This window comes from Lonchura striata, chromosome 3 (assembly GCF_050655825.1).
Source record: "Lonchura striata isolate lonStrDom1 chromosome 3, ASM5065582v1, whole genome shotgun sequence".
Classification (NCBI taxonomy): domain Eukaryota; kingdom Metazoa; phylum Chordata; class Aves; order Passeriformes; family Estrildidae; genus Lonchura; species Lonchura striata.
Genome location: NC_140705.1, coordinates 110,459,531 through 110,479,129, shown reverse-complemented (window position 1 = coordinate 110,479,129; position 19,599 = coordinate 110,459,531). Strand labels below are relative to the sequence as shown.

The 19,599-nt window shown below is 38.7% G+C and overlaps 1 protein-coding gene across 3 annotated transcripts in view; it reads left to right on the top strand.

Moving 5' to 3' along the window:
• The first annotated feature begins 5,772 nt into the window (after positions 1 to 5,772).
• TASP1 (taspase 1) overlaps positions 5,773 to 19,599 on the top strand; it is a 76,073-nt gene continuing 62,246 nt past the window's right edge. For 2 of the 3 annotated variants that reach the window (XM_085576109.1, XM_077781855.2), the window contains exons 1-5: positions 5,773 to 5,812; positions 8,288 to 8,505; positions 10,138 to 10,205; positions 11,668 to 11,736; positions 19,307 to 19,427. In XM_085576109.1, coding sequence (XP_085432235.1) covers positions 8,361 to 8,505; positions 10,138 to 10,205; positions 11,668 to 11,736; positions 19,307 to 19,427 — 403 coding nt within the window. In that variant the 5' untranslated portion in view covers positions 5,773 to 5,812; positions 8,288 to 8,360. Of the gene's footprint in view, positions 5,813 to 5,984; positions 6,262 to 8,287; positions 8,506 to 10,137; positions 10,206 to 11,667; positions 11,737 to 19,306; positions 19,428 to 19,599 lie in introns of those variants that run through there. The other variant, XM_021527828.2, reaches the window with a different exon arrangement.

The window sequence follows — 19,599 nt, the reverse complement described above, 5'->3', positions numbered from 1 at the left end:
CGAATTTTGGGTACTAGCTGTGTTTTTTTATTTCACGCCTAAATGAAATTGCATCAAAATAAACTTTTTGTTATTGTTATTACATTTCCATGAATATGATACTTATACAAGGTCTTCCAGTATTGCAAGTGTTAAAAAAAACAAAGAGGGGATGGGAAGAGGAAAGGAAAAAAATCAAAGGCAGATCTAGATGGTACAGTTTTAGAAAACATCTTGTTTGGCCATGTCAGTGCTGGTGATGAAGGTATCAAAGGTGCAGGGAGAATACAGTAAGTAGAAAATGATCACTCTTCCCTGGAGTACGGCCATTGATTAAGGTTGGGTGTGAGTTGGGGTGTTGGGATTTTTTTAAAAGTTTGCTGTATCAGCTACAATGGAAATACAACATGGCATTACAAGAAACACTGAAAATTTTAGAAACCAGGAGCTGAAAGGTAATTTTCCATTTTAAAGACATTTTTAATTTCTAAAATGTTCTACTAATCTAAACAAAGACTTCTATGAATCAGAGATTAAAACTATTGATAATCAAAACCAGTGTTTATAGCAAGTAAATTTATCTCAGTATGTAAAGGAGATAAGAGAGCTGGATTAATACATGGGAGGCTGTAGAATGACCAAAAAACCCAAAGGTATTAAGGAACATAATACACAAATACAGGTGGAGATGGATTTTACAAGAGTGCTTTGCAATGATGTTCCTATTGAATACTTGGAGACTGTTTTAAATGTAATTACTTATCATAAACATTTTAACATCTTCAGAGTTACTTTGTTTTAATACTGGGTCGATTGAAAGTCTCCCATAATTTTGTTCAGTAATTTGTATGGAAAACAGATGTGTTGGGAAATGAAAGGCAACAACAAACTACGCTGTCTCTTGAATCCTCTAACCCTGCTGAGTTCTACCAAACACTTCTGTGTTATTGGTGCTTTTCTTTTCAGTTTGGTGCTTTTCTAGCTGGAAATCAAAGTGGAATCAGTGGATCTCTGCTCCTGCAGATTGCCCAGATATGCTGAGTGACTCACTGGTACAGAACTCCACCAGAACCTCTGTCCTCCTGCAATGCCTCTGTCCTTGATATGAACTTTGCTGGAGGAGTAATTTGAAAAATCTGGTTATAAAATTTAGAAGTCACAAATTGTGAGGATTTCTTTCTAATTTAAATTAGATTGTATAAATTATGTTCTATCTTCACATGGCTACTTTCTCCTGTTAGGAAGCCTTGCCTCTACTTGCAAGTCATAGACAAAATGTATGGAAAGGTGAATGCAGACTTCATAGTGATTTTAAATATCGGTTTAAATAATTATTTTGTTGTATGGTAGTGTGTATTGGGTATCCTGTAAGTGCTTAACGTATAATCATTTTATGTAATCAGAAGTTTTTGTTGTTGGATTTGTTCTCAAGTTACTGAGTGCTGAGGGAGCATCTTGGTTGGGAAGCTCAAGATAAAGGGTTTTTGTAAGGTTTGATAAAGGCTAAAATAAGAGACGAAAGTCCAGCTCTGGGGTGCTCCTGGTGGACAGCCAAAGAACACAGGGGTATATCCCAACATTGTTATCTTTATATGGTTACATCACTGAGGTACATGCATATTCATGTGTTTCATACATTATTTAAACATTCTTGTGGACTTTCTGATGTTTTAGGAACTCCTGTTTTTGGCTTCACGCTCCGGTTTATCTGCATGATATCCTGGGTCAATATATTTAATTTCTTCTTGTATCTCCATCCTGCTGTTTCACATCCTCTGACAAGAATTTAGTATGCCCTCCTTAAATTTAACATGGTATTCTCTAATTGTCCTCCAGTGCTCTGGTTTGTGTCATGGTTATCTTATCACTTGGAGGATTCAGTCAAGGAAAGGGGAACACCATGTTCACTTTACACCGTTTGTTTGGTTAGATAGAGGTATTTTAAAACCTAGTGTTCAGCTAAGGCCTGTAAGATAGTATATTCATCCCACTACTATTTCTATAAGATATGCAGTATGTACTTAAACTTATTGTTATACTGACAAACAACTAAACAAAGGTATACATGATCAGTGCAAAAACTAATATATACAATGTGAAAGCCAGTATCATATTGCAGTCTTTTTTTTACCAACACCTTCCTTTTCTCTCGAATCAGTCTGTCCTACCTCATATGTACCTATTGCCATCTGAGAAGAAAAAAAGTACTTTGAGGAATCTCCTTGGTTCAGTTCAGCACTGTTAAGAATAACAAGGGCTTGAAATAAAACAAAAACAAAAAAAAAAAAAAAAAAAAGGTAACAAAGCAACTTGCAACTTGGATTTGGACCTCAGGTTAAAATCTGTGAAAGAAAGCCAAAGTTTTCCTGAGGGTTTGTGGAGTGCATGTTATTTCCTTGTAGTTTTGTCCAACAGAATAGGAAGCACCTGGTAATGTGGAAGACAAAACTGCTCTCCAAAAGCCACATAGTTTTGTGTGCCAAAAACTTGTGTTGAAAAAGACTTGCATTTGTTCCTGACATATTTTGCATTGTTAAAAATGTAAGGCTGGTCTTTGAAAAAAAGAAGTCAATGATACAAAAGTGGAAGCACATTTTTACTGGGAAAAAAATCTACAGAAAGATTTTCTGTGACTATTAGGCGGGCCAGGGAGGAGCCCTCTGAATTCCTGGGGGAGATCCTGTGTAGAGCAATTAGGATGTGATGGAGGTGGAATAAAGTGTGGGGCTGAAAAAGTTAGTTTCCAGATGTCCCTATCCACAGCAGGGGGGTTTGGATTAGATGTTCTTTAAAAGCTCCATCCAGCCCAAACCGTTCTATGGTTCTACAATTCTTTGTGTGGTTCTTGCCACTTCATTGCAAGTTCCTGCTGATGTTTAATACATGGTATAGCCTGTGTTCACCACAAACATGAAAGCAAATGACACTTCTCTTGATGACAGTAAGAAGTGTAAGCAATCTGTTGCTAGTTATTATTTGCTACTAAATCTATTTTGGCTAGTGAATGAAATTGGTGTTACTAGGAAGTCATTCCCCCTTGTCCTGTCACTCCATGCTCTAGTGAACAGTCTCTGTCCATCCTTCTTGTAGGCTCCCTTCAGGTACTGGAAGGTCACAATTAGGTCACCCCTGAGCCTTCTCTTCTCCAGGCTGAACAACCCCAAATCTCTCAGGCTTTCCTCAAGGAAAGCTGCTCCATCGCTCTGATCATCTTGGTGGCTTCTTCTGGCCTCACTCCAACAGCTCTGTGTCCTTCCAATGCTGGCCACCCCAGATCTGGACACAGCCCTGCAGCTGGGGTCACACCAGAGAGGGGGCAGAGAGGCAGAATCCCCTCCCTCATCTGCTGCCCGCAGGGCTCTGGATGCAGCCTGGAGCAGGGTTGTTTTCTGGGCTGCCACAGTGCATTGCCACGTCATGTCACCTGCGCCAACGCTGCCTGCAGGGGAACGGGCTCCAGAGAGGAAGGAGCGAGAAAGTGTGGAAGGACTTAGATGCAACCCCTGCTAGGCAAATGGAGCAATATACTGCAAGATTACTCATACAGCTTTGTATTATTATTAAAATAGTTTATTTAGAAAGACACCTATTATTAGTAGTGAATGAATTCATTGTCAGAGAGGCACCGTAGAAATTTTCTTTTCAAAACCTGTAGTTTGGCTGAAGCAGGTGATTTTCTGACAGCTTGTTTGCACAGAATGCATTATATTGCTCACTGTTGCAGGAACCAGTGTAATAGCTACATACTTACTCCTAAGAAAATAAAACTGAGGAGTTAAAATCTATTTCATCTAGAGGGGTCAGGATAATATTGTGTATAATCGATATCATTTCACTGCCCATGTGCAGCTTCAGCAAGAAAGTAAGTGAATTCTGCAAACAGAGCAACCTTCTCTTGATGTATTAAAAGCTTTAGAGTTTCTACTTTAAAAGGCCAAGCTTTGCAAGTGAGAATTTCAGCTGTCAGATAAAATAAATTTACAATAAAAGTAAATCTATAAGGACATCTGGACTCATTTCATGGTTCTATGAAGAAGAGGAGCAGCAGGCTGGAAGTGTGGAGGTACTTTGGGAACAGTGGACTGTGTGGACTGGGATAATGAACTGTCTCACACATACACAGCTGGTCCCCAGGACTGATGATAGTGACCATCAGAGAAGGTACCATGGAAATGGGATTCACATACAGCTGTCCTTGATCCTGGAAAGGCAACTTCAGTAAACAATGTGTTTTTTATACCACCTCTACAACAAAGTGGACAGAAGTTAATAAAAACTTATTATCTCTAGCAGAACACAATAGTTAAATGCTCATTGAAGCAGAAAGATGTAAAATACCTGATTGTTGTGAGGATTTCCTAGCAACTGTATTATGAAATACACATATTTTTAATCAATAAGGTTAGTTTTGAGTAGCTATGAGAAGTCACATGTGTAGATATACATGTATCCTACATGGATATGTGTATGTTGTATTATATAGTGCATACTGTGTTATATTTATGTGTAATTGTACATATGTATATGGCATATTAATATATGTATATTAATATACATATTGCATGTTTATATATGCCTATACATATATACATATATACATATAATTGCATTTACATGCATATTACTATGCACATTGCATATTAATGTATATATACATATACACATATAATTGCATATCTATGTATATTAATATGCATATTGCATGACATATCTACATTGTATGCTGATATATAGTTGTATTGCATGTTGGATGATATGTATGTATATTGCTAAACTATATCTGCATATTGATAGAAATATGTGTATTGATATGATATATGGGTATGTAGCATATTTATATATTTGTACACTGCATATTGTATTATATATATGATATATATGTATATTGCATAGAGATACATCACATATTCTATGATTCCTATATTGATTTTGTATTGGTATGATACACACGCATATTGATGTGAGATATAGGTATATATGTATATTGCATAGATATAGAGATACATCACATATTCTATAATATTGATTATATGTGATACGATACACACGCATATTGATACGAGATACAGGTATATTGCCCTGGGGCTCACGGCAACAACACTGGAGGTTACTATCCATCCCCTTGACACACCGATGGCACCGGGGGGCTGTGCCGCTGTGCCCGGAGGCCGAGCCTGGCTCCGACCGTGCGGCCGGACCGCGGCGGGGATCGCCGTCCCATCCCGGGGATCGCCGTCCCGGGGATCGCTCTCCTAGAGATCGCTCTCCCGGGGATCGCCCTCCCGGGGATCGCTCTCCTAGAGATCGCCGTCCCGGGGATCCCTCTCCCGGGGATCGCTCTCCCGGGGATCCCTCTCCCGGGGATCGCCGTCCCGGGGAGCGCTGTCCCATCCCGGGGATCCCTGTCCCATCCCGGGGAGCGCTGTCCCATCCCGGGGGTCGCTGTCCCATCCCGGGGATCGCCCTCCCGGGGATCGCCCTCCCGGGGATCGCTCTCCCGGGGATCGCCCTCCCGGGGATCGCTCTCCTAGAGATCGCCGTCCCGGGGATCCCTCTCCCGGGGACCGCCGTCCCGGGGACCGCCGTCCCGGGGACCGCCGTCCCGGGGATCGCCGTCCCGGGGATCGCCCTCCCGGGGATCGCCGTCCCGGGGACCGCCGTCCCGGCCGGCCCCGCCGCGCCCGCCCCGCGCCATTGGCCCCGCGGAACGCCGCTCAGCAGCGGCGCCACATCCGCCGGCGGGCGCGGCCCGGCCAATGGGCGCGGGGCGGGGGCGGGCCGCCTCCGCTCACCGCGGCAACGAGCGGGCGGTCCCGGATGGCGGCGGCGCAGGGTGAGTGCGGCGGGGCTGCCCCGGGCCGCCGCTGCCCGGCACGGCCTCTCCCGTGCGCGCCCTGCCCGCGGCGCTGGGAGCGGGGCCGGGCCGCGGCGGTCGGGGCGGGGGCGCGGCGGCGGCCCGGCCCGCCCCGCGCTCCGCTCGCTGCCGGCCGCGCCCCGGCGGGAGCGGGGCTGCGCCCGCCCCGCGCCCGGGCAGGAGGCCGGGCCGCTGCTGCCGGGCGCTCAGGGCGTTCCTTGGCTGTTTCGGTGAAAGCGTTCTGGTTCCTGGTCCTGGTGTGTGCTCTTCCACCGTGCCTGCCGCTGCACGGGAAATGTGTAGCAAGGAGGAATCGAGTCAAGAGTGGTGCGAGCGTGACAGCCCAGCAGGGAGAAGTGATAAATCCTAAAAGAGGATTGAAAGGGAAAAGTTGGGTCCAGTGGGAGCTTAACAAGTGGAAGCAGCAGGTTTGTGAATGAAATGTAAAAGGACTTGAAGAACAGTTTGAGATGGGAGGTGTTTGAGAAAATTGAGTTGATTTGGAGGAAGTGTTACAAATGGAAGCAAACGAGAGATAGGTTGGGTTGCCTGTATGTTCTCTATAAATATAAACACATCCTTAGACCCACCTCTGTGCAAAGGCCTAAAGAGGATTTCCAGCCTGCAGTTACACTGTTAGTAAGTCTTCAAGTGACATCATTGGCTTAATTTACAAAAGCCATTTTATCATCATTACTGCTTTTCCTACTACCCCACTATTTCTTCCATTCCCGTGACAGTTTCAATTCCTTACTTGCTCCTCTGTTTCTTTACTGAAGTCTGTGCTGTGCCCTTGTTGTAGGAGTGACTTTCTGGAGGGTGTAGCAAGATGCAGCAAAGAGAACCGATGGTCGCGGGAGCCATCTTTACTATTGGTAGAAAGGAAGTAAATGCAGTGATGAATACTTTAATCTTAGCTCTGAAATGTTCTCAAGTGTCCATTACAATCGGATATAATCCGTAAACACTTTCTCTCTGTAGAGCCTATGTATTGTAGTGGCCTTTCATTTTGTATTGGACATATATAATTATAACAACAAGTTCATATTTTATTTTAAAAAGTAAATTTATAACTGTATGAAGATTACTAGGTATGTTTAGTATTTAGGAAGAAATTGTGGTAGATAAATAACTTCCTCCAGTGCTGTGCTGATTCTTCTTATCAAAAGAATAGTTGTGGCAAACCAGCTGGTTTGTTCTGTGGCACTGCTGAATCTTGCTTGACATCATTTACATAGCTTGGGCCATTTAAATGGAGTGGTATTTAATTGCTGGAGTAAGCCAATTGGCATTTGAGGAGTCAGTGGTTTAAGTCTTATGCGTTAAACATCTCATTTTTCTGTTCGCTTTCCAGTGTTCTTGGGTTATAAAGTCCTTTTTGAGATGGTAGGATTGATAGATGTTATACTGGAATGTAGAGATGTAGAGTCAGAGAATGGTTTGGATTGGAAGAGACCTTCACATTCATCTAGTTCTTAATATATAAACTATCTTAATGTATTACAGAGTTTTTCTCCATTTCTGCATTAGCACTACATGCTTTTCACTTCCTTAAGTAATTCAGTGTGTGAAATGTCTCTGTTTTACCTTCTGAAGTAGACAAATGGTTTTGTCAGGATTAATATGTAGTAAGCTGTGGATAAGAGCAGCAGTAAATACAGACACTTTGGCAACTCCTGATAAATACATCATTCTGTATTGTTATTTTTTTTATTTCATGTAGTAGGTAATACTGACAATATTTCCATTAGCTTTCTATAAGCATTAATTTCCTTAGCATCTTAAGGGTAACCATCAAAGCCAATAAAGTTATTAATTATTCGAGCTTGACTTAAGGATGTGGAGGTTCACTAGTAATCATAGTAGCTCTTCTTACCCAGACAAACATTGTTTGACTGTTTTAGGCTTACTTGGTTTTGTTTTAGAAATAATTTGTCATTAAAAAAAAGTTAATTTATTTTTTCTTTTCCTGCTGCACATTAGTGGGGAATTATAAGGAGATGGGATGAAACAGTATAGAAGAATAGGAGTTCATTATAGGATCTTAAACAGGCTTTTTTTGCATAGAAAGGAAAATGTGTGGTGTTTTAAAGGGTTAGTCATGTGCCAGTTAGATGTGATGAGCAGAGAAATTAGTTGTATTGTTGGAAAACAGGGCACCATGGAAAGCAAAACTTACATTAACAGTTGCTTCCAGTGTATGGCAAGATCATGAGGTTCAAGTTATATTGTAGTGAAAAGGCTTCTTTCAGCTTGCAGCATGGACTTTGATTATTTTACGTCTCATTAGTGCTGTTGGCTAGGGAAGAGGCAGAACTTGGAAACCCTGCTTTGGAGAGGTGTGTTCTCCTTGGTTTAAACTTCTCTCCTAAAAGTTCTTTCTGAGGTTATTTGTGTGAAATTCATCTCTTGAAGTCAGTGTCTAACATATATATATATGTGATCTGGTTTTAGGATGATTTCTCTCCAGAGTTTATTTTTGAATGGAAGTGTGCTCCTTCCCAGTAGAAGATGGTGATCCTAATGTATGATCATGGAGAAGGGGATAAGCTCAGTAGAAGTGTTACCTTCCAAATCATCTCAGGTTACAGCTGTAAAAGTGGTCGTCAAAGAGCCCGAAACAAAGCAAACCCAAAGAGGGAAACGAGTGGGATTTGTGCTTGTCCATGCAGGTAAGATGTGGAAGCAGAACAGCTGGAATGGAAATAGTGCATATTTTGATATCAAACTAGTTAGCAACAAAAATTTTATAGTGGCTTTGGACTACTAATGTGCTAATAAAGTGACATTAACTCTGTGTTCAAGTCTCAGAATGAGGAGTCTGATTGGAAGTTGCACAGGAAAGTCTTAATCATAGTGTTGTTATTTGGGTGTTCTGGATGATATTTTTCTTCTCCTTCCTAAAGGTAAATGATTATAAAATGTTGTATTCTGTAGTTGTCTGCTAAGCTTGGCAAACCTACAAAATGAGTGAGATATTTCAGTCTGTTTCTTTATCTATGGAAGGATCAAATACAGTCCTTTCTTTCATTGCTGATGGTTTCTTGTCTAGCTTGTCCATGAGGACAGTCCAGCTAAGACCTTCTGAAATCTGCTTAGGCTGTTTTTTGCAGAGCTCTTTTTTCCTTCTGAATCTGTTTTTTTGATCTTGTTCATATTTAAGTGAGTTACTGTTTATTCTTTCCACATGTAATGAAGGCCTCCTCTACTCAGATCTGATGCAGAAATTACGTATTATGTGTATCTTGCTCATAAATTCTTCTTTCATAGGTTCTTTATTAAATACTATGAATCATGAAGGTGACAATGCTTATATCTGGGTGTATATTGAGCATCTGTGTGAGTACATGAGGTGAAATAGAGGAAAGTGGCCTGGTCATGCCTAAAACATTTGAAAAGCCAACATGTTACTTGCTTTATAAAATCATTAAGATTAAAAAAACAGCCCCAAACCTTAAATCATTTATTCTGGGTTGATGTTTGATGACCTTGGTATTCTATTTTAAGGGCAAATGAAATTGCTCAATATAGTGACCCTTTGCTGGGTCACTTTGGTATTAGTGTTAAAGCTTATTTTAGACTTTCTCAAAAATAATATTTCTAAAGGTGAGCGAAGGGAAGTTGTGGTAAATACAAGCATGGTTTTAGATGCAAAACCTGGTAAAACAGAATTAGATTTTAAATATGTGCCACTCTTGTTTTTCTGATGCTGCATTTAGTTGAATGGTGGCACTGATAAACTTTTCAGGTGTGGAAGTAGGGGCAGTGGCTTCAAAATAAGGCAGAATGGTTCAATACAGCAGGATAAAGACTGAGAATAAGAAAAAAGGTGAAAAATCTGTATGAGTTTCATTTGAAGGAACTCCTTGTTCTAAGTTAGGAGTAACAAGTTTTAAAAACATAGCATAAACATGAGAAAATGAGCAGAATTGTGGAAAAAAAGAAAATCAGAGTTTGACTTAAAACTGAGAGTTTTGCCCAATAATGGACAGTATAGAAAAAAGCTATACTGGAAATCCTCCAAGAATGAGTGAAACTGGAATCTCTTGGAACGTTTTTCTAGGAAGAGATTGATGCTGATATTTATACCTGCATGCTTCTGGCTATATCATCTGTATCCTGTATTTTACTGAGTGTGTTTGATTCTGTGTTTGAATGCATAAAGTTGTCAATCATTGATAGGAAATGCCAGTGTAATCCAGAATAAGGAAAAGTGTATCTGCCTGTGTCTTAAATCTCTGTGTGAACTGCAGGCTGTAGTTTGCCAGGTAGTATAATGTATTTTCCTTCTGTTTCAATTGCAGGTGCAGGTTATCATTCTGAATCCAAAGCTAAAGAGTACAAGCATGTGTGCAAAAGAGCCTGCCAGAAGGTACATGTCACCAGCTCCACAGTCCTGTACTGGGTAACACAAGAAATATCTGGATTTAGCTGCTTGGGCTGTATGTTTTTATAGAAGGAAATGAGGGAAACCAGAGCAGAAACACTTAAGATGATACAGAGGCAGGACAGTGCAGGCCATGAGATGCAGCAACATTCTCATCAGTGCTGGCAAATAGCAGACACCAAATGAACAGTGGGAGAACAAGAGAAGGTCACAGTGGTACCTATAAGGAGTATTCCTACAGCTTCCTGCACTTCTCCAGGCTTTCTGGAGCTAAGTATGATATCTATATACAGATTTCTTCCACATCCACTTTTTGGAATTTATTTAAACTCTAGCATCCAGGTTGCTCTGTGAATGCAGGGATTTCTGTAATTATTATATTCTTGATAGCTCTTACCCTCTTAATAGGCAGGGAGGTAGGAACAGGAAAAACAAAACTAAAAAAAAATCAAAGTTGGAAACGGAGAAATGGCAAGATTTTCATTTCCCTTGAAATTAATATGTTTTCATCTCTTCCAAGAACTTTGCTTTGGAGCTGGAAAGTCCTGTCTTTTAAGTATTGAATGAGTAGCTGGAAGACCTCTCTCTAAAATTTTTAGTGCAGGGAGAAGGAGCTTGGCAGGATTTTTAAAAGAGTTTCAGAATTGGTCTCTGATAATTATCACTTTGTGTTACAGTTTGTTGCTCAATCGTAATACCAATCTAATTTTGCAATGAGAGGCCTCGCAAATTATCCAAATTTAACACTGGCTTTTTTAGCCTTGGTGAAAGTAATTTTCCAGCTGGTCATATGAGATCTGCTGTTGAATTCAAGTCCAATTTGAGATTCTGTGTAGCTACTCTTGAGCTGAGTAGCCAACATCAATAACTTCTGTGAAGAATAAACAGTTTCAGGTTTGTCTTGCAGCCAGAGTTATTTTCTGGGGTTCCCTGAGAAAGCTTGATTGTAAGATCTCGTTCAGTATGGATATAATAAATACTGTTAGGCTCTACAATTGTTGTGTCTGTATGCTATTTGAAGGTAACATTATTTTAGGTGATTTGTATTGGTTTTTAGATGAAGTTGAGAAGTTATCTTCAATTTTATGGTAATTGCTATATGTGGTACTAGAAATTCGTGTTGGAGCTTGGAAGGGAAAGTTGAAACTTGTTGACTGACATTTGGTGTTTGAGGACATGAAGTATAAGAAGTTATTTTGATAGAAATTTGACTATGCAGAAATCTGCTACTAAATACAGTGTCACAATGTCATAATAGTAAAATCATACCTTCAGATCTGCCCTCATATGATTCATACTGACTTTTTCCAGTGCTTCTTGTTCTTACACTCTTAGATTTTAAAATAATTTGGTGAAGATTTTATTTTATACAGGAATAGAAAAATGTAGGGCTCAGTCACAGAATAATAGAATTTCCTAATCATCAGCTACAACTTGTGTTTTACAGGCAATTGAAAAGCTACAGGCTGGTGCTCTTGCAACAGATGCAGTGACTGCAGCACTTATAGAATTAGAGGTATGAATTTCTGACTAGTAGTAAATATAACTCTTGGGTAAATCTTGCCAGACCTTTCTGTAGGGGGTGTTAAATGGGCAATCTCAGTGGATTTTTGTTTTTGTGCTACACTACTTTTATCTTTTGCTTTTCCGCTATATTTTGGTGTAAAGTACTTTATAAATATGCAAACTGAATTAACGTTTTCTAGTTGGTGCAATTTGGTTGTCATTTTAGGTGTGCCTTATCAGATAGTCTTTACCCTTTAAGAATAAATGCAGTAATTGAAGATTTACTGAACACTTTGTAAGGAACTGAATTTCTGGCTTGCTGAGCTACAGACAGGTTGTTCTGGCTCTGCTTCTTAGAGAGAGAAACTATATCCTACTGGTTTTGATTATTATGACAAAATATGTGTAGAGGAATTGGGCAAGTAATGTTTTTATTTCAAAACAGTACTTGTTAATTAAGCTAGAACATCTTGGTGAGCAGCTGCTGGTGAGGTTTTTGGAAAAGTGTCTTTTTGAAGTGATGAGGTTTTTATAGCATCTGCCTTCAGTGAAGGTCCCCATGAAATAATATAGACGTGAGTAAAGCTAAACATTTCTGGGTGGTAAATGAAGCAGTTTGGTCATTGTCCCAGATCCAGTAATCCTTTATGACAGTAATGATGGAAACAGGTATTCCTCTTCTCCTGTAAGTAGTAATTGCTTCTTCCTCTCCAACTTTATTAGTTAAAAAAAAAGGAAAGCAAGGTAGGTGTTGTGCTGTAAAAATAATTTCCTGCACTTGGAATTTATGGTAGTATTCCAAGAGGATTAGCAGTGGATTTGCTTATCCAGATGTTGGGAAAGTGTTCATTAATGTACTTGATGGGGATAGTGTAAGGCAGGCAGTAAGTGCATACTTCAGTATGTGTTAGACATGCTGAGTGGTAGCCAAGGCTTCAGTCACACTGTGAACTTGGCAAGTGCCTTGGCTTTTAGCACTCCTGTGGGTCTCAGTGAGCTGTTCAAATATGCTTTCATGTGTTATCTTACACATTAGAGTATGGCTCACAGAAAGCAGTGGGTGTCTCTCTCATGGAATTATTTACGATGCACTTCCCTAAGCTCACTGAGGCTGCTCTCACTCCATGAAACTGGTTTGTGTGTCAGCTCCCTCCTCAGTGGAAAGCAAAAATAAAAATCTACTTTGAGTTGTGATTTTTATTGTGTTCCTGAGCTACAGAGAAAAACATATTTTGAAAAGCTTGACCGAACAGTTGTAGATCTCTTTGCAGCTGTGTCTGGGGTAAATAGTTTATATGTTTTTGTTATCCCCAAGAGACTTTTACTTTAGTAGATTTAAATACTCTGAAGCAGCTTCTGTAGAACAAGTTATGGCTCTAAGATTAAAAAGTTTTCTTCTAATTACTCCAATCAGAATCCTTTTTCTCCTTATCTATCTTGCTACTACTGTACTAATGCCTGCTGTCATTCCACTTTTTGGTTTGGCAATTGTCTTAGGTAGTATTTTTATGTTCTGTTGTACAAAATGTTTTTTTCCTTTTTCCTGTTTTTAAGATTAAATGTTATTTTGTTCAGGTTGTAGTGCAGTCATTAATGTAATTATTTACTTTAATTTATTCATTAAGTGATTTATATAATCTCTTAATTGAAGGTTCTGTCTGTTACTGGAATAGGGAGTACTGGGTGTGGGATTTGGCCTTCTTTACATTAAAGTAGTTAGTTATGCAATTACATTGAGGGAAAGTCAAATTTGTACCCAAACCAGAAAATGGTGTGGTTTGCAGTGGCAGATTTTTGGATCTGGTGTGAGAAACTCCCAAGTGTTAGACTGCCAGCTTCCAAAATATGGAACAGTTTGTATCTACTCATACCTCATTTTGAGCAGCATCTCCAGACATCTCTGTCATTTCTGGAGCTGCATCTTCTGGTTTAGTACTGGTGGTTTTTCTGGTGCTCTATGGGAAGCAAACTACACGTGGTAAGTCAACAAAGCAATCAGAATAGTTTTTCTCATTAATTTTATGAGCAAAAATGCAGGTTTGTGTTGACGGTTTCTCTAGTGAGCTGTCACTCTTTTGTGTATATTATAATATTTATATTATACTAGCATGAACAATGTGTTGTAGCATTTGAAGTTGACAAATAAATAACAAATCTGTGTGAAACTGTCTTCTTGTATCCCTGTAACACAAATGAAGATGCAGAACAACAGAATATTGTATTAAATGATAACAGATTTCATTATAAATATACTGACTGTAACTTCTTGATATTTTGGTTTCTGTAGGTCACATTGCTATGAGTTTATGTGTAAATATTTAATCACTTTTACAGTTCTCTCAGACTTCTAATGCTGTATTCCAAAATTTGTAATCTTTGCAAGGCAAAATATCTTTTCATGGAAATATTGCAAGAGATGAATGTTTTTCCTCAGTTCCACTCAATTACAGAACTCCTGTTATACAGGATTGCAGCTCATCCAAAAGGCATCACTTCAAAGAGTTGTTGAGGCACAAGAGTTGCTCTTGATCTTTTATGATCAAGCAGACAGTTTGCTTGTGGTATGCTGTCTGTGTTTTATTTTTTCAGGCTCTAAGTGCAGAAAAAATAACCTTTCTTTGTTGGACTGTGTGACTCAAGTGAAATGGTGTTCTGTGAATACAATAATAGTAATAATTAACTAGAGGAAAAGGTGGATTTCTTTTGCAAAGGAACAAGACTGACAGAGAATATTGTTAAAACATCCGTGCTGGTCTTCATAAGCATCAGCTGTATTTGATAAGGTCATTAAGGCAGGTATGTTTTGTGGTTTAAGAACTCTGTATTGCAGAGAAACAAATGCACGTGTTACCTCTGTCAGCCTTTGGTAACAAAATGGTCTGGGCAAGGTATTTTGTAAGACTCATTGTTTACTTCCACAAAGACATTATTGCAGTACTCTTAATTTTTGCACCCTTGCTATCAGCCACCATATGATGCCTGGATTTTTCTTGAAACACAGTGAAATTATTAAACAGGTTTTTTTGGTGGGGGGAGGAGACCTCATACAACCCACTTAAAATGTGCTGTTTTCAGCAAAACCACAGGTTGATTGCATTCATGTCTGGCTGTGAGAAAATTATGTAATTTCAAAGTTTTCCTTTACTATGGAACACTTAATGAAGTCTACTGTCAAGTACTAGGAACATACAGTAGTTGTAAAGAGTGATGAAGATTTCAAATTGTTTCTAAGTTTAGTGTAATCCTTTATTAATATTTATGTAGATTACTTGTTTCTTTATCTGACTTCAGTAGAACATTCTTTGTGAACATCATTTAAATTGGGAGTTAATATGATTGATGGGGAAGTAGATGTCACATTTTGGGTTCCAGTCTCCTTGCTACTGAAATTGCTCAGTTTATTTTGCATGTTGTAGATCCATGCAAAGAATGTTTTGGATCCGTTATATTCAAGCAGTGTGTTTCTATGGTTGTCAGCAGAATTTTGCAGTGAAAAAACCTTTTTCTTGAGGAATTGGTTTTTTTTTTTTTTTAATTATTATTATTTTCCTAATAGTTAAGACCTTTGAATATACAGTCTTAGTCCCACGGATTTCTCTTTCAAGGAGAAGCATCCTTGTCATTTTAAGGCAGTCACCATAGATGAAATTCTAATGGGTAATGAACTGGCAGTTATTAATTCCAGTGAAAAACATTACTATGATGCTTTGCTGCAGAGTGACTGACAGTAATTTGTGACAAAAGTGTTGTCTAAAAACATTTTTGCTCGTGTAATTGAAAGGGATGTGACTCATCCTTGTAGAATATTGATTGTCATGAAACTCTCACAGAAAAATAACTTCTAAAATCAGTGTGTGTTGAATTTGCTTTAAAAGGTACAAATCAGCCATGGCCAAGGCTGTATCAAAGATGGATGGAATGTTCTTTCATGTTCACTGAAATCTGAGCATTTTAACTGTTTGCCTAGATGTGTTACAGAGCTGAGTAACATCTTCAAGCATTCCAACTTTGACCACAGCTAGAAATTCCAGGATGCCTGTATTTGCTGCCAGGACAATTGCAAATACATTTTGAAGTAAAAAGGATTCTGTAAATAAAAATGATGCCCTCAGAAGCTTGAGAGTTTTTGCAAGATGGGTAACTTGGGAAAACAAAACTCTTATTTCACGTCTTAAAGCTTTCTCTTACCTCCTTTGCTACAGCTTTACATGGTAAGTTAGAGACACTTTGTGGAGTCATTGCCAGGAAGTCTAGTGTTTGTCACATAACTGAAGAGTTACATTTTGTTAAAATGCTTTGAATAGCCTTTTTTTTGTCTTTTCTCTCTTCTTAGTGTTCTATGGTGGCAAGGCTTGCTGTTAACGTGCAAAGCTAAGGCTTGGTTTGCTTACTTTTTCAGTTTCCTTAGAAACACAAAATCTGATAGCTGCTGTGGTTTTAAATAAAAATATATTCCTGAAGATACCTTTTTCTCTTTTCCTGTCCTCCCTTTTCCTGGACACATGCTTTGGTTGGGTTCATCCCCATTTTATGGTAGTCAGATCTTGCAGTGCTGCACTTTTCTGTCTGAGGGTATGAAAAGAATTTCACTTAGGTCAGTTTGTTTCTTGCCTCTTTAAAGGCATTCATTCTTCTGTTTAAATGTTTCTGCATTTCTTGTAAGTTTTGAGTTTTCATTTCAAAATACACCTCTATGTTTATACATTATATTCTTCCACTTACATATCAGACTCTTAAAATCTTTTGGTCAAACTTTGCAGAGATTCATGTTTTGAAATAGAGATTGTATTTGTGTGGTGTAGTTCATATCTTTGCCTATTCATAGAAGTAGGTGTGAATGTCTTATTTCCATTTTTTTTAAATAGGTATGTTTTCCCCTACCTTGTTTCAAAGGCATTTATCTCACTTCAGAGAAATGCAGGTAGATACAAAAAATTCCATATGTTCACACCCAGTCTCTCTAAAGCTGTTTTCAGATTACCTTTCAGATGCGTGAAGTTAAACCATCTTCCTCTTAGAATTCTGAGCCTTTTTTCTTAATTGAATGTAATCTGATTCTAAAGCTAATTGAAACTCCATAGAAAATTTAAACAGATTATTGAAATTTTGTCTTTATTTCTTTTTACTGGAGAAGTTACTCATGTTGTTACTGATAAGATTCTGAGTCCTAATATGAGAGTTACCCCACCAAAGAGACATCTGCAATTTGGTGTGGAGTTCTTATTATCAAAAATAGTTTAGTGTTCTAATAAATATTCTATAGGGGGAAGTAGGTGATGTTCCCTTTGTTCTAAATTGTGTCTTGGTGCATCCTTGAGGTTGTGCCAGTGAAGGTGCTATGCCAAAGCATGCAGCACTTATAGATCCTGTGAAATAAAGTGAGCTCTGTATCCTGTATTTTTTCCTTGGCCTCTTTTGATTATTGCCTTTACCAGATGGTAGAGACCTTTGTGCCTTGAGTGCAGAGGAATTCTGGACAGTGTTACCAGGACTTGTTCTGGTGTGTCCTTCTTACTCCCTTTATTTGGCCATGACATGTACTCTTAGGATAAAAGCTGTTTCTGTTTTGTGGCAGCGAAAAATCTGTGGAGCACAATAGTTTTCCTCTTTGCTAATTCTTTTAAGTATAATGCACTGAGTGAATGTATTTGGAAGAGAATATTAGAGAATTGTCTCCAGACTCGCAGGTCTTTGCACTCTGATTATCCAGGGGGAGAGGACTTGGACAGCACTAGGAGCAAGTATTGGTCATGCTAAGCATTCCTGGTTTTACTGTGTTTTCCAAGTACCTGTCACTGTTTGCTTTCAATTCCTTCCACCACTTCTCTGCTCCCTTTTTTCCTAAACTTCACTGATTTAGTTTTCTTCATATTTGTAGAGCCTGAGGAGCAATGAAGCAAGTTAAACCAGCAGCTACTCTGCATCTTCTGCCTTTTTAAGGCTGTCAGCTGTTTCTAAACATATTTTCCCCCACCCATCCACTTTCTACAGAAAATTGTTTGTGCATTCTACACTGTAAATGTTTCATTATCCGAAAATATTTTCAAATTTACTTATGTGCTGTGAGGTGTTGCTGTCAAAATAAACAACAAAATGAATATACACAGTGAATTGGAAGAAGTATTGTGGTATGGGATAAAATAGGATAAAATCTTGTGCTGCTTCAGAAGGAAAAAGCAGAAAATAAAGGCCAGTTTCATGATTATGTATTAGCCAGGGATCTTGTATTCATGATTCTTCAGAAAGATAGTGTTTTGGTGACTCAAACACTGAGAACTCTTTACATGTCTCTGTAAATTTGAATCAACATCTTGCAGAACAGATTTTGAATTTACTCACTACTTGCTGTTTTGAAAGTTAATAAAAGCTTAACTGACATCAGATTTATTTTTCATTTCTATGTGCTCACCTCTTATTTCTTTAAATTCATTGTAGATTAGAATGTTCAAAACCCATCCAGTTAATTTTAAAAGTAAGACAAAACTTTGAGCTGTTTCCAGTAATTTGTTTCCTGGTTCAGCTTTTATTACTCATCAGTGAAATGAGATGTCATACTTCTACAGTGCACACTTGGATTCTTTAAAGTTAGAGGGTTTTGGGCACGTTGTAAAAGACACACTGGTCTAGACAAACATTGTTCCTCGTTGCATCAGGTTGTTACACTGATGTAATTTAAACATAGGAAACTCTGAAAGCATGCAGCATCTCTCTGAAATTTGATTTAGCTATTATTTCTTTGTCCTATATTCCTTTCATATAGAAGAGGGGCTTGTACTGAACTGGCAGTGAGACTGCTGAACTGTGCTACTTTGAAATTTTGTGGTTTTGAAGTTATGGGGATGCTCTGATGAAATGAAGGATAAAAATGGGGTTTAGTTCTAGCATGCAGAACTTGCTCTTTGACAACCTTGGGTTTATTAAAAGCAACAGAAGTTGTTAACAAAAAAGGAGTTAGCTTTGTGATCTTGTTAAAATGTTATTCCATAGTTTCTATGAAATAGGAATTGGTTTTTAGTCAAGAAGCTTCCAGACCACAGTCCCTGTGCCACTGGTCAAATAGGAATTTTACAAAGTGGATTTTCAGTGATGCCAGTTCATCATTTCTGCATGTGGAGCTGCAGTTGTGGGCTTAGAATGTTCAGAAAAAGGGCAGTTCTGTTTTGCTGTAGTGTCATACTTAGGAGTTTCAAAGATAGACTGGTCTGTGCAGTGATTATAAGATGTTACTTAAATGTTACTTCATGGGTTAAGGAACAAGGAGGTGTGTACTTTGGGGGAGGGAGAGATTTTCACTTGTATTGCAAGGCTTTTGCTTGTATAGAAATTAATTGTTAGGCAATTGGTTTTTATATTAGTGCATTATTACATTTGAGATATATCACACCCTACAGAGGTGAAAGCTGTCCACTGTAGTAATTTTAGATGCTCTGTTCAATTTGCCTTTGTTTTTGTTGTGCAAGATTAAGCTACTAAAATAAGAAAATGCATTGCACCAAGATCAGTGCCATCAGATCACTTATACAGAGGTTTGATCTATCTGTTATGGATGTGGCCTTATAGTGTTCTATTCTTATTTTTAGGATTCTCCTTTTACAAATGCAGGATTGGGATCTAACCTAAACCTGCTGGGTGAGATAGAATGTGATGCCAGTATAATGGATGGAAAGTCATTGAATTTTGGAGCTGTTGGAGCACTGAGTGGTATGTTAATTATAAAGCTAACTGCTGATTTAAGTGCAAAGATCAATTTCGGGGTTTTTATTACTGATTTGAAGGGAGACTTATTGTAAATTCTGTTGTGTTTAAATAAATTCTGCTCCTTTAAAAAAGGAGGAGGCAGTCCTGCTCCCTGAAATGCTGGTTTATGTTAATT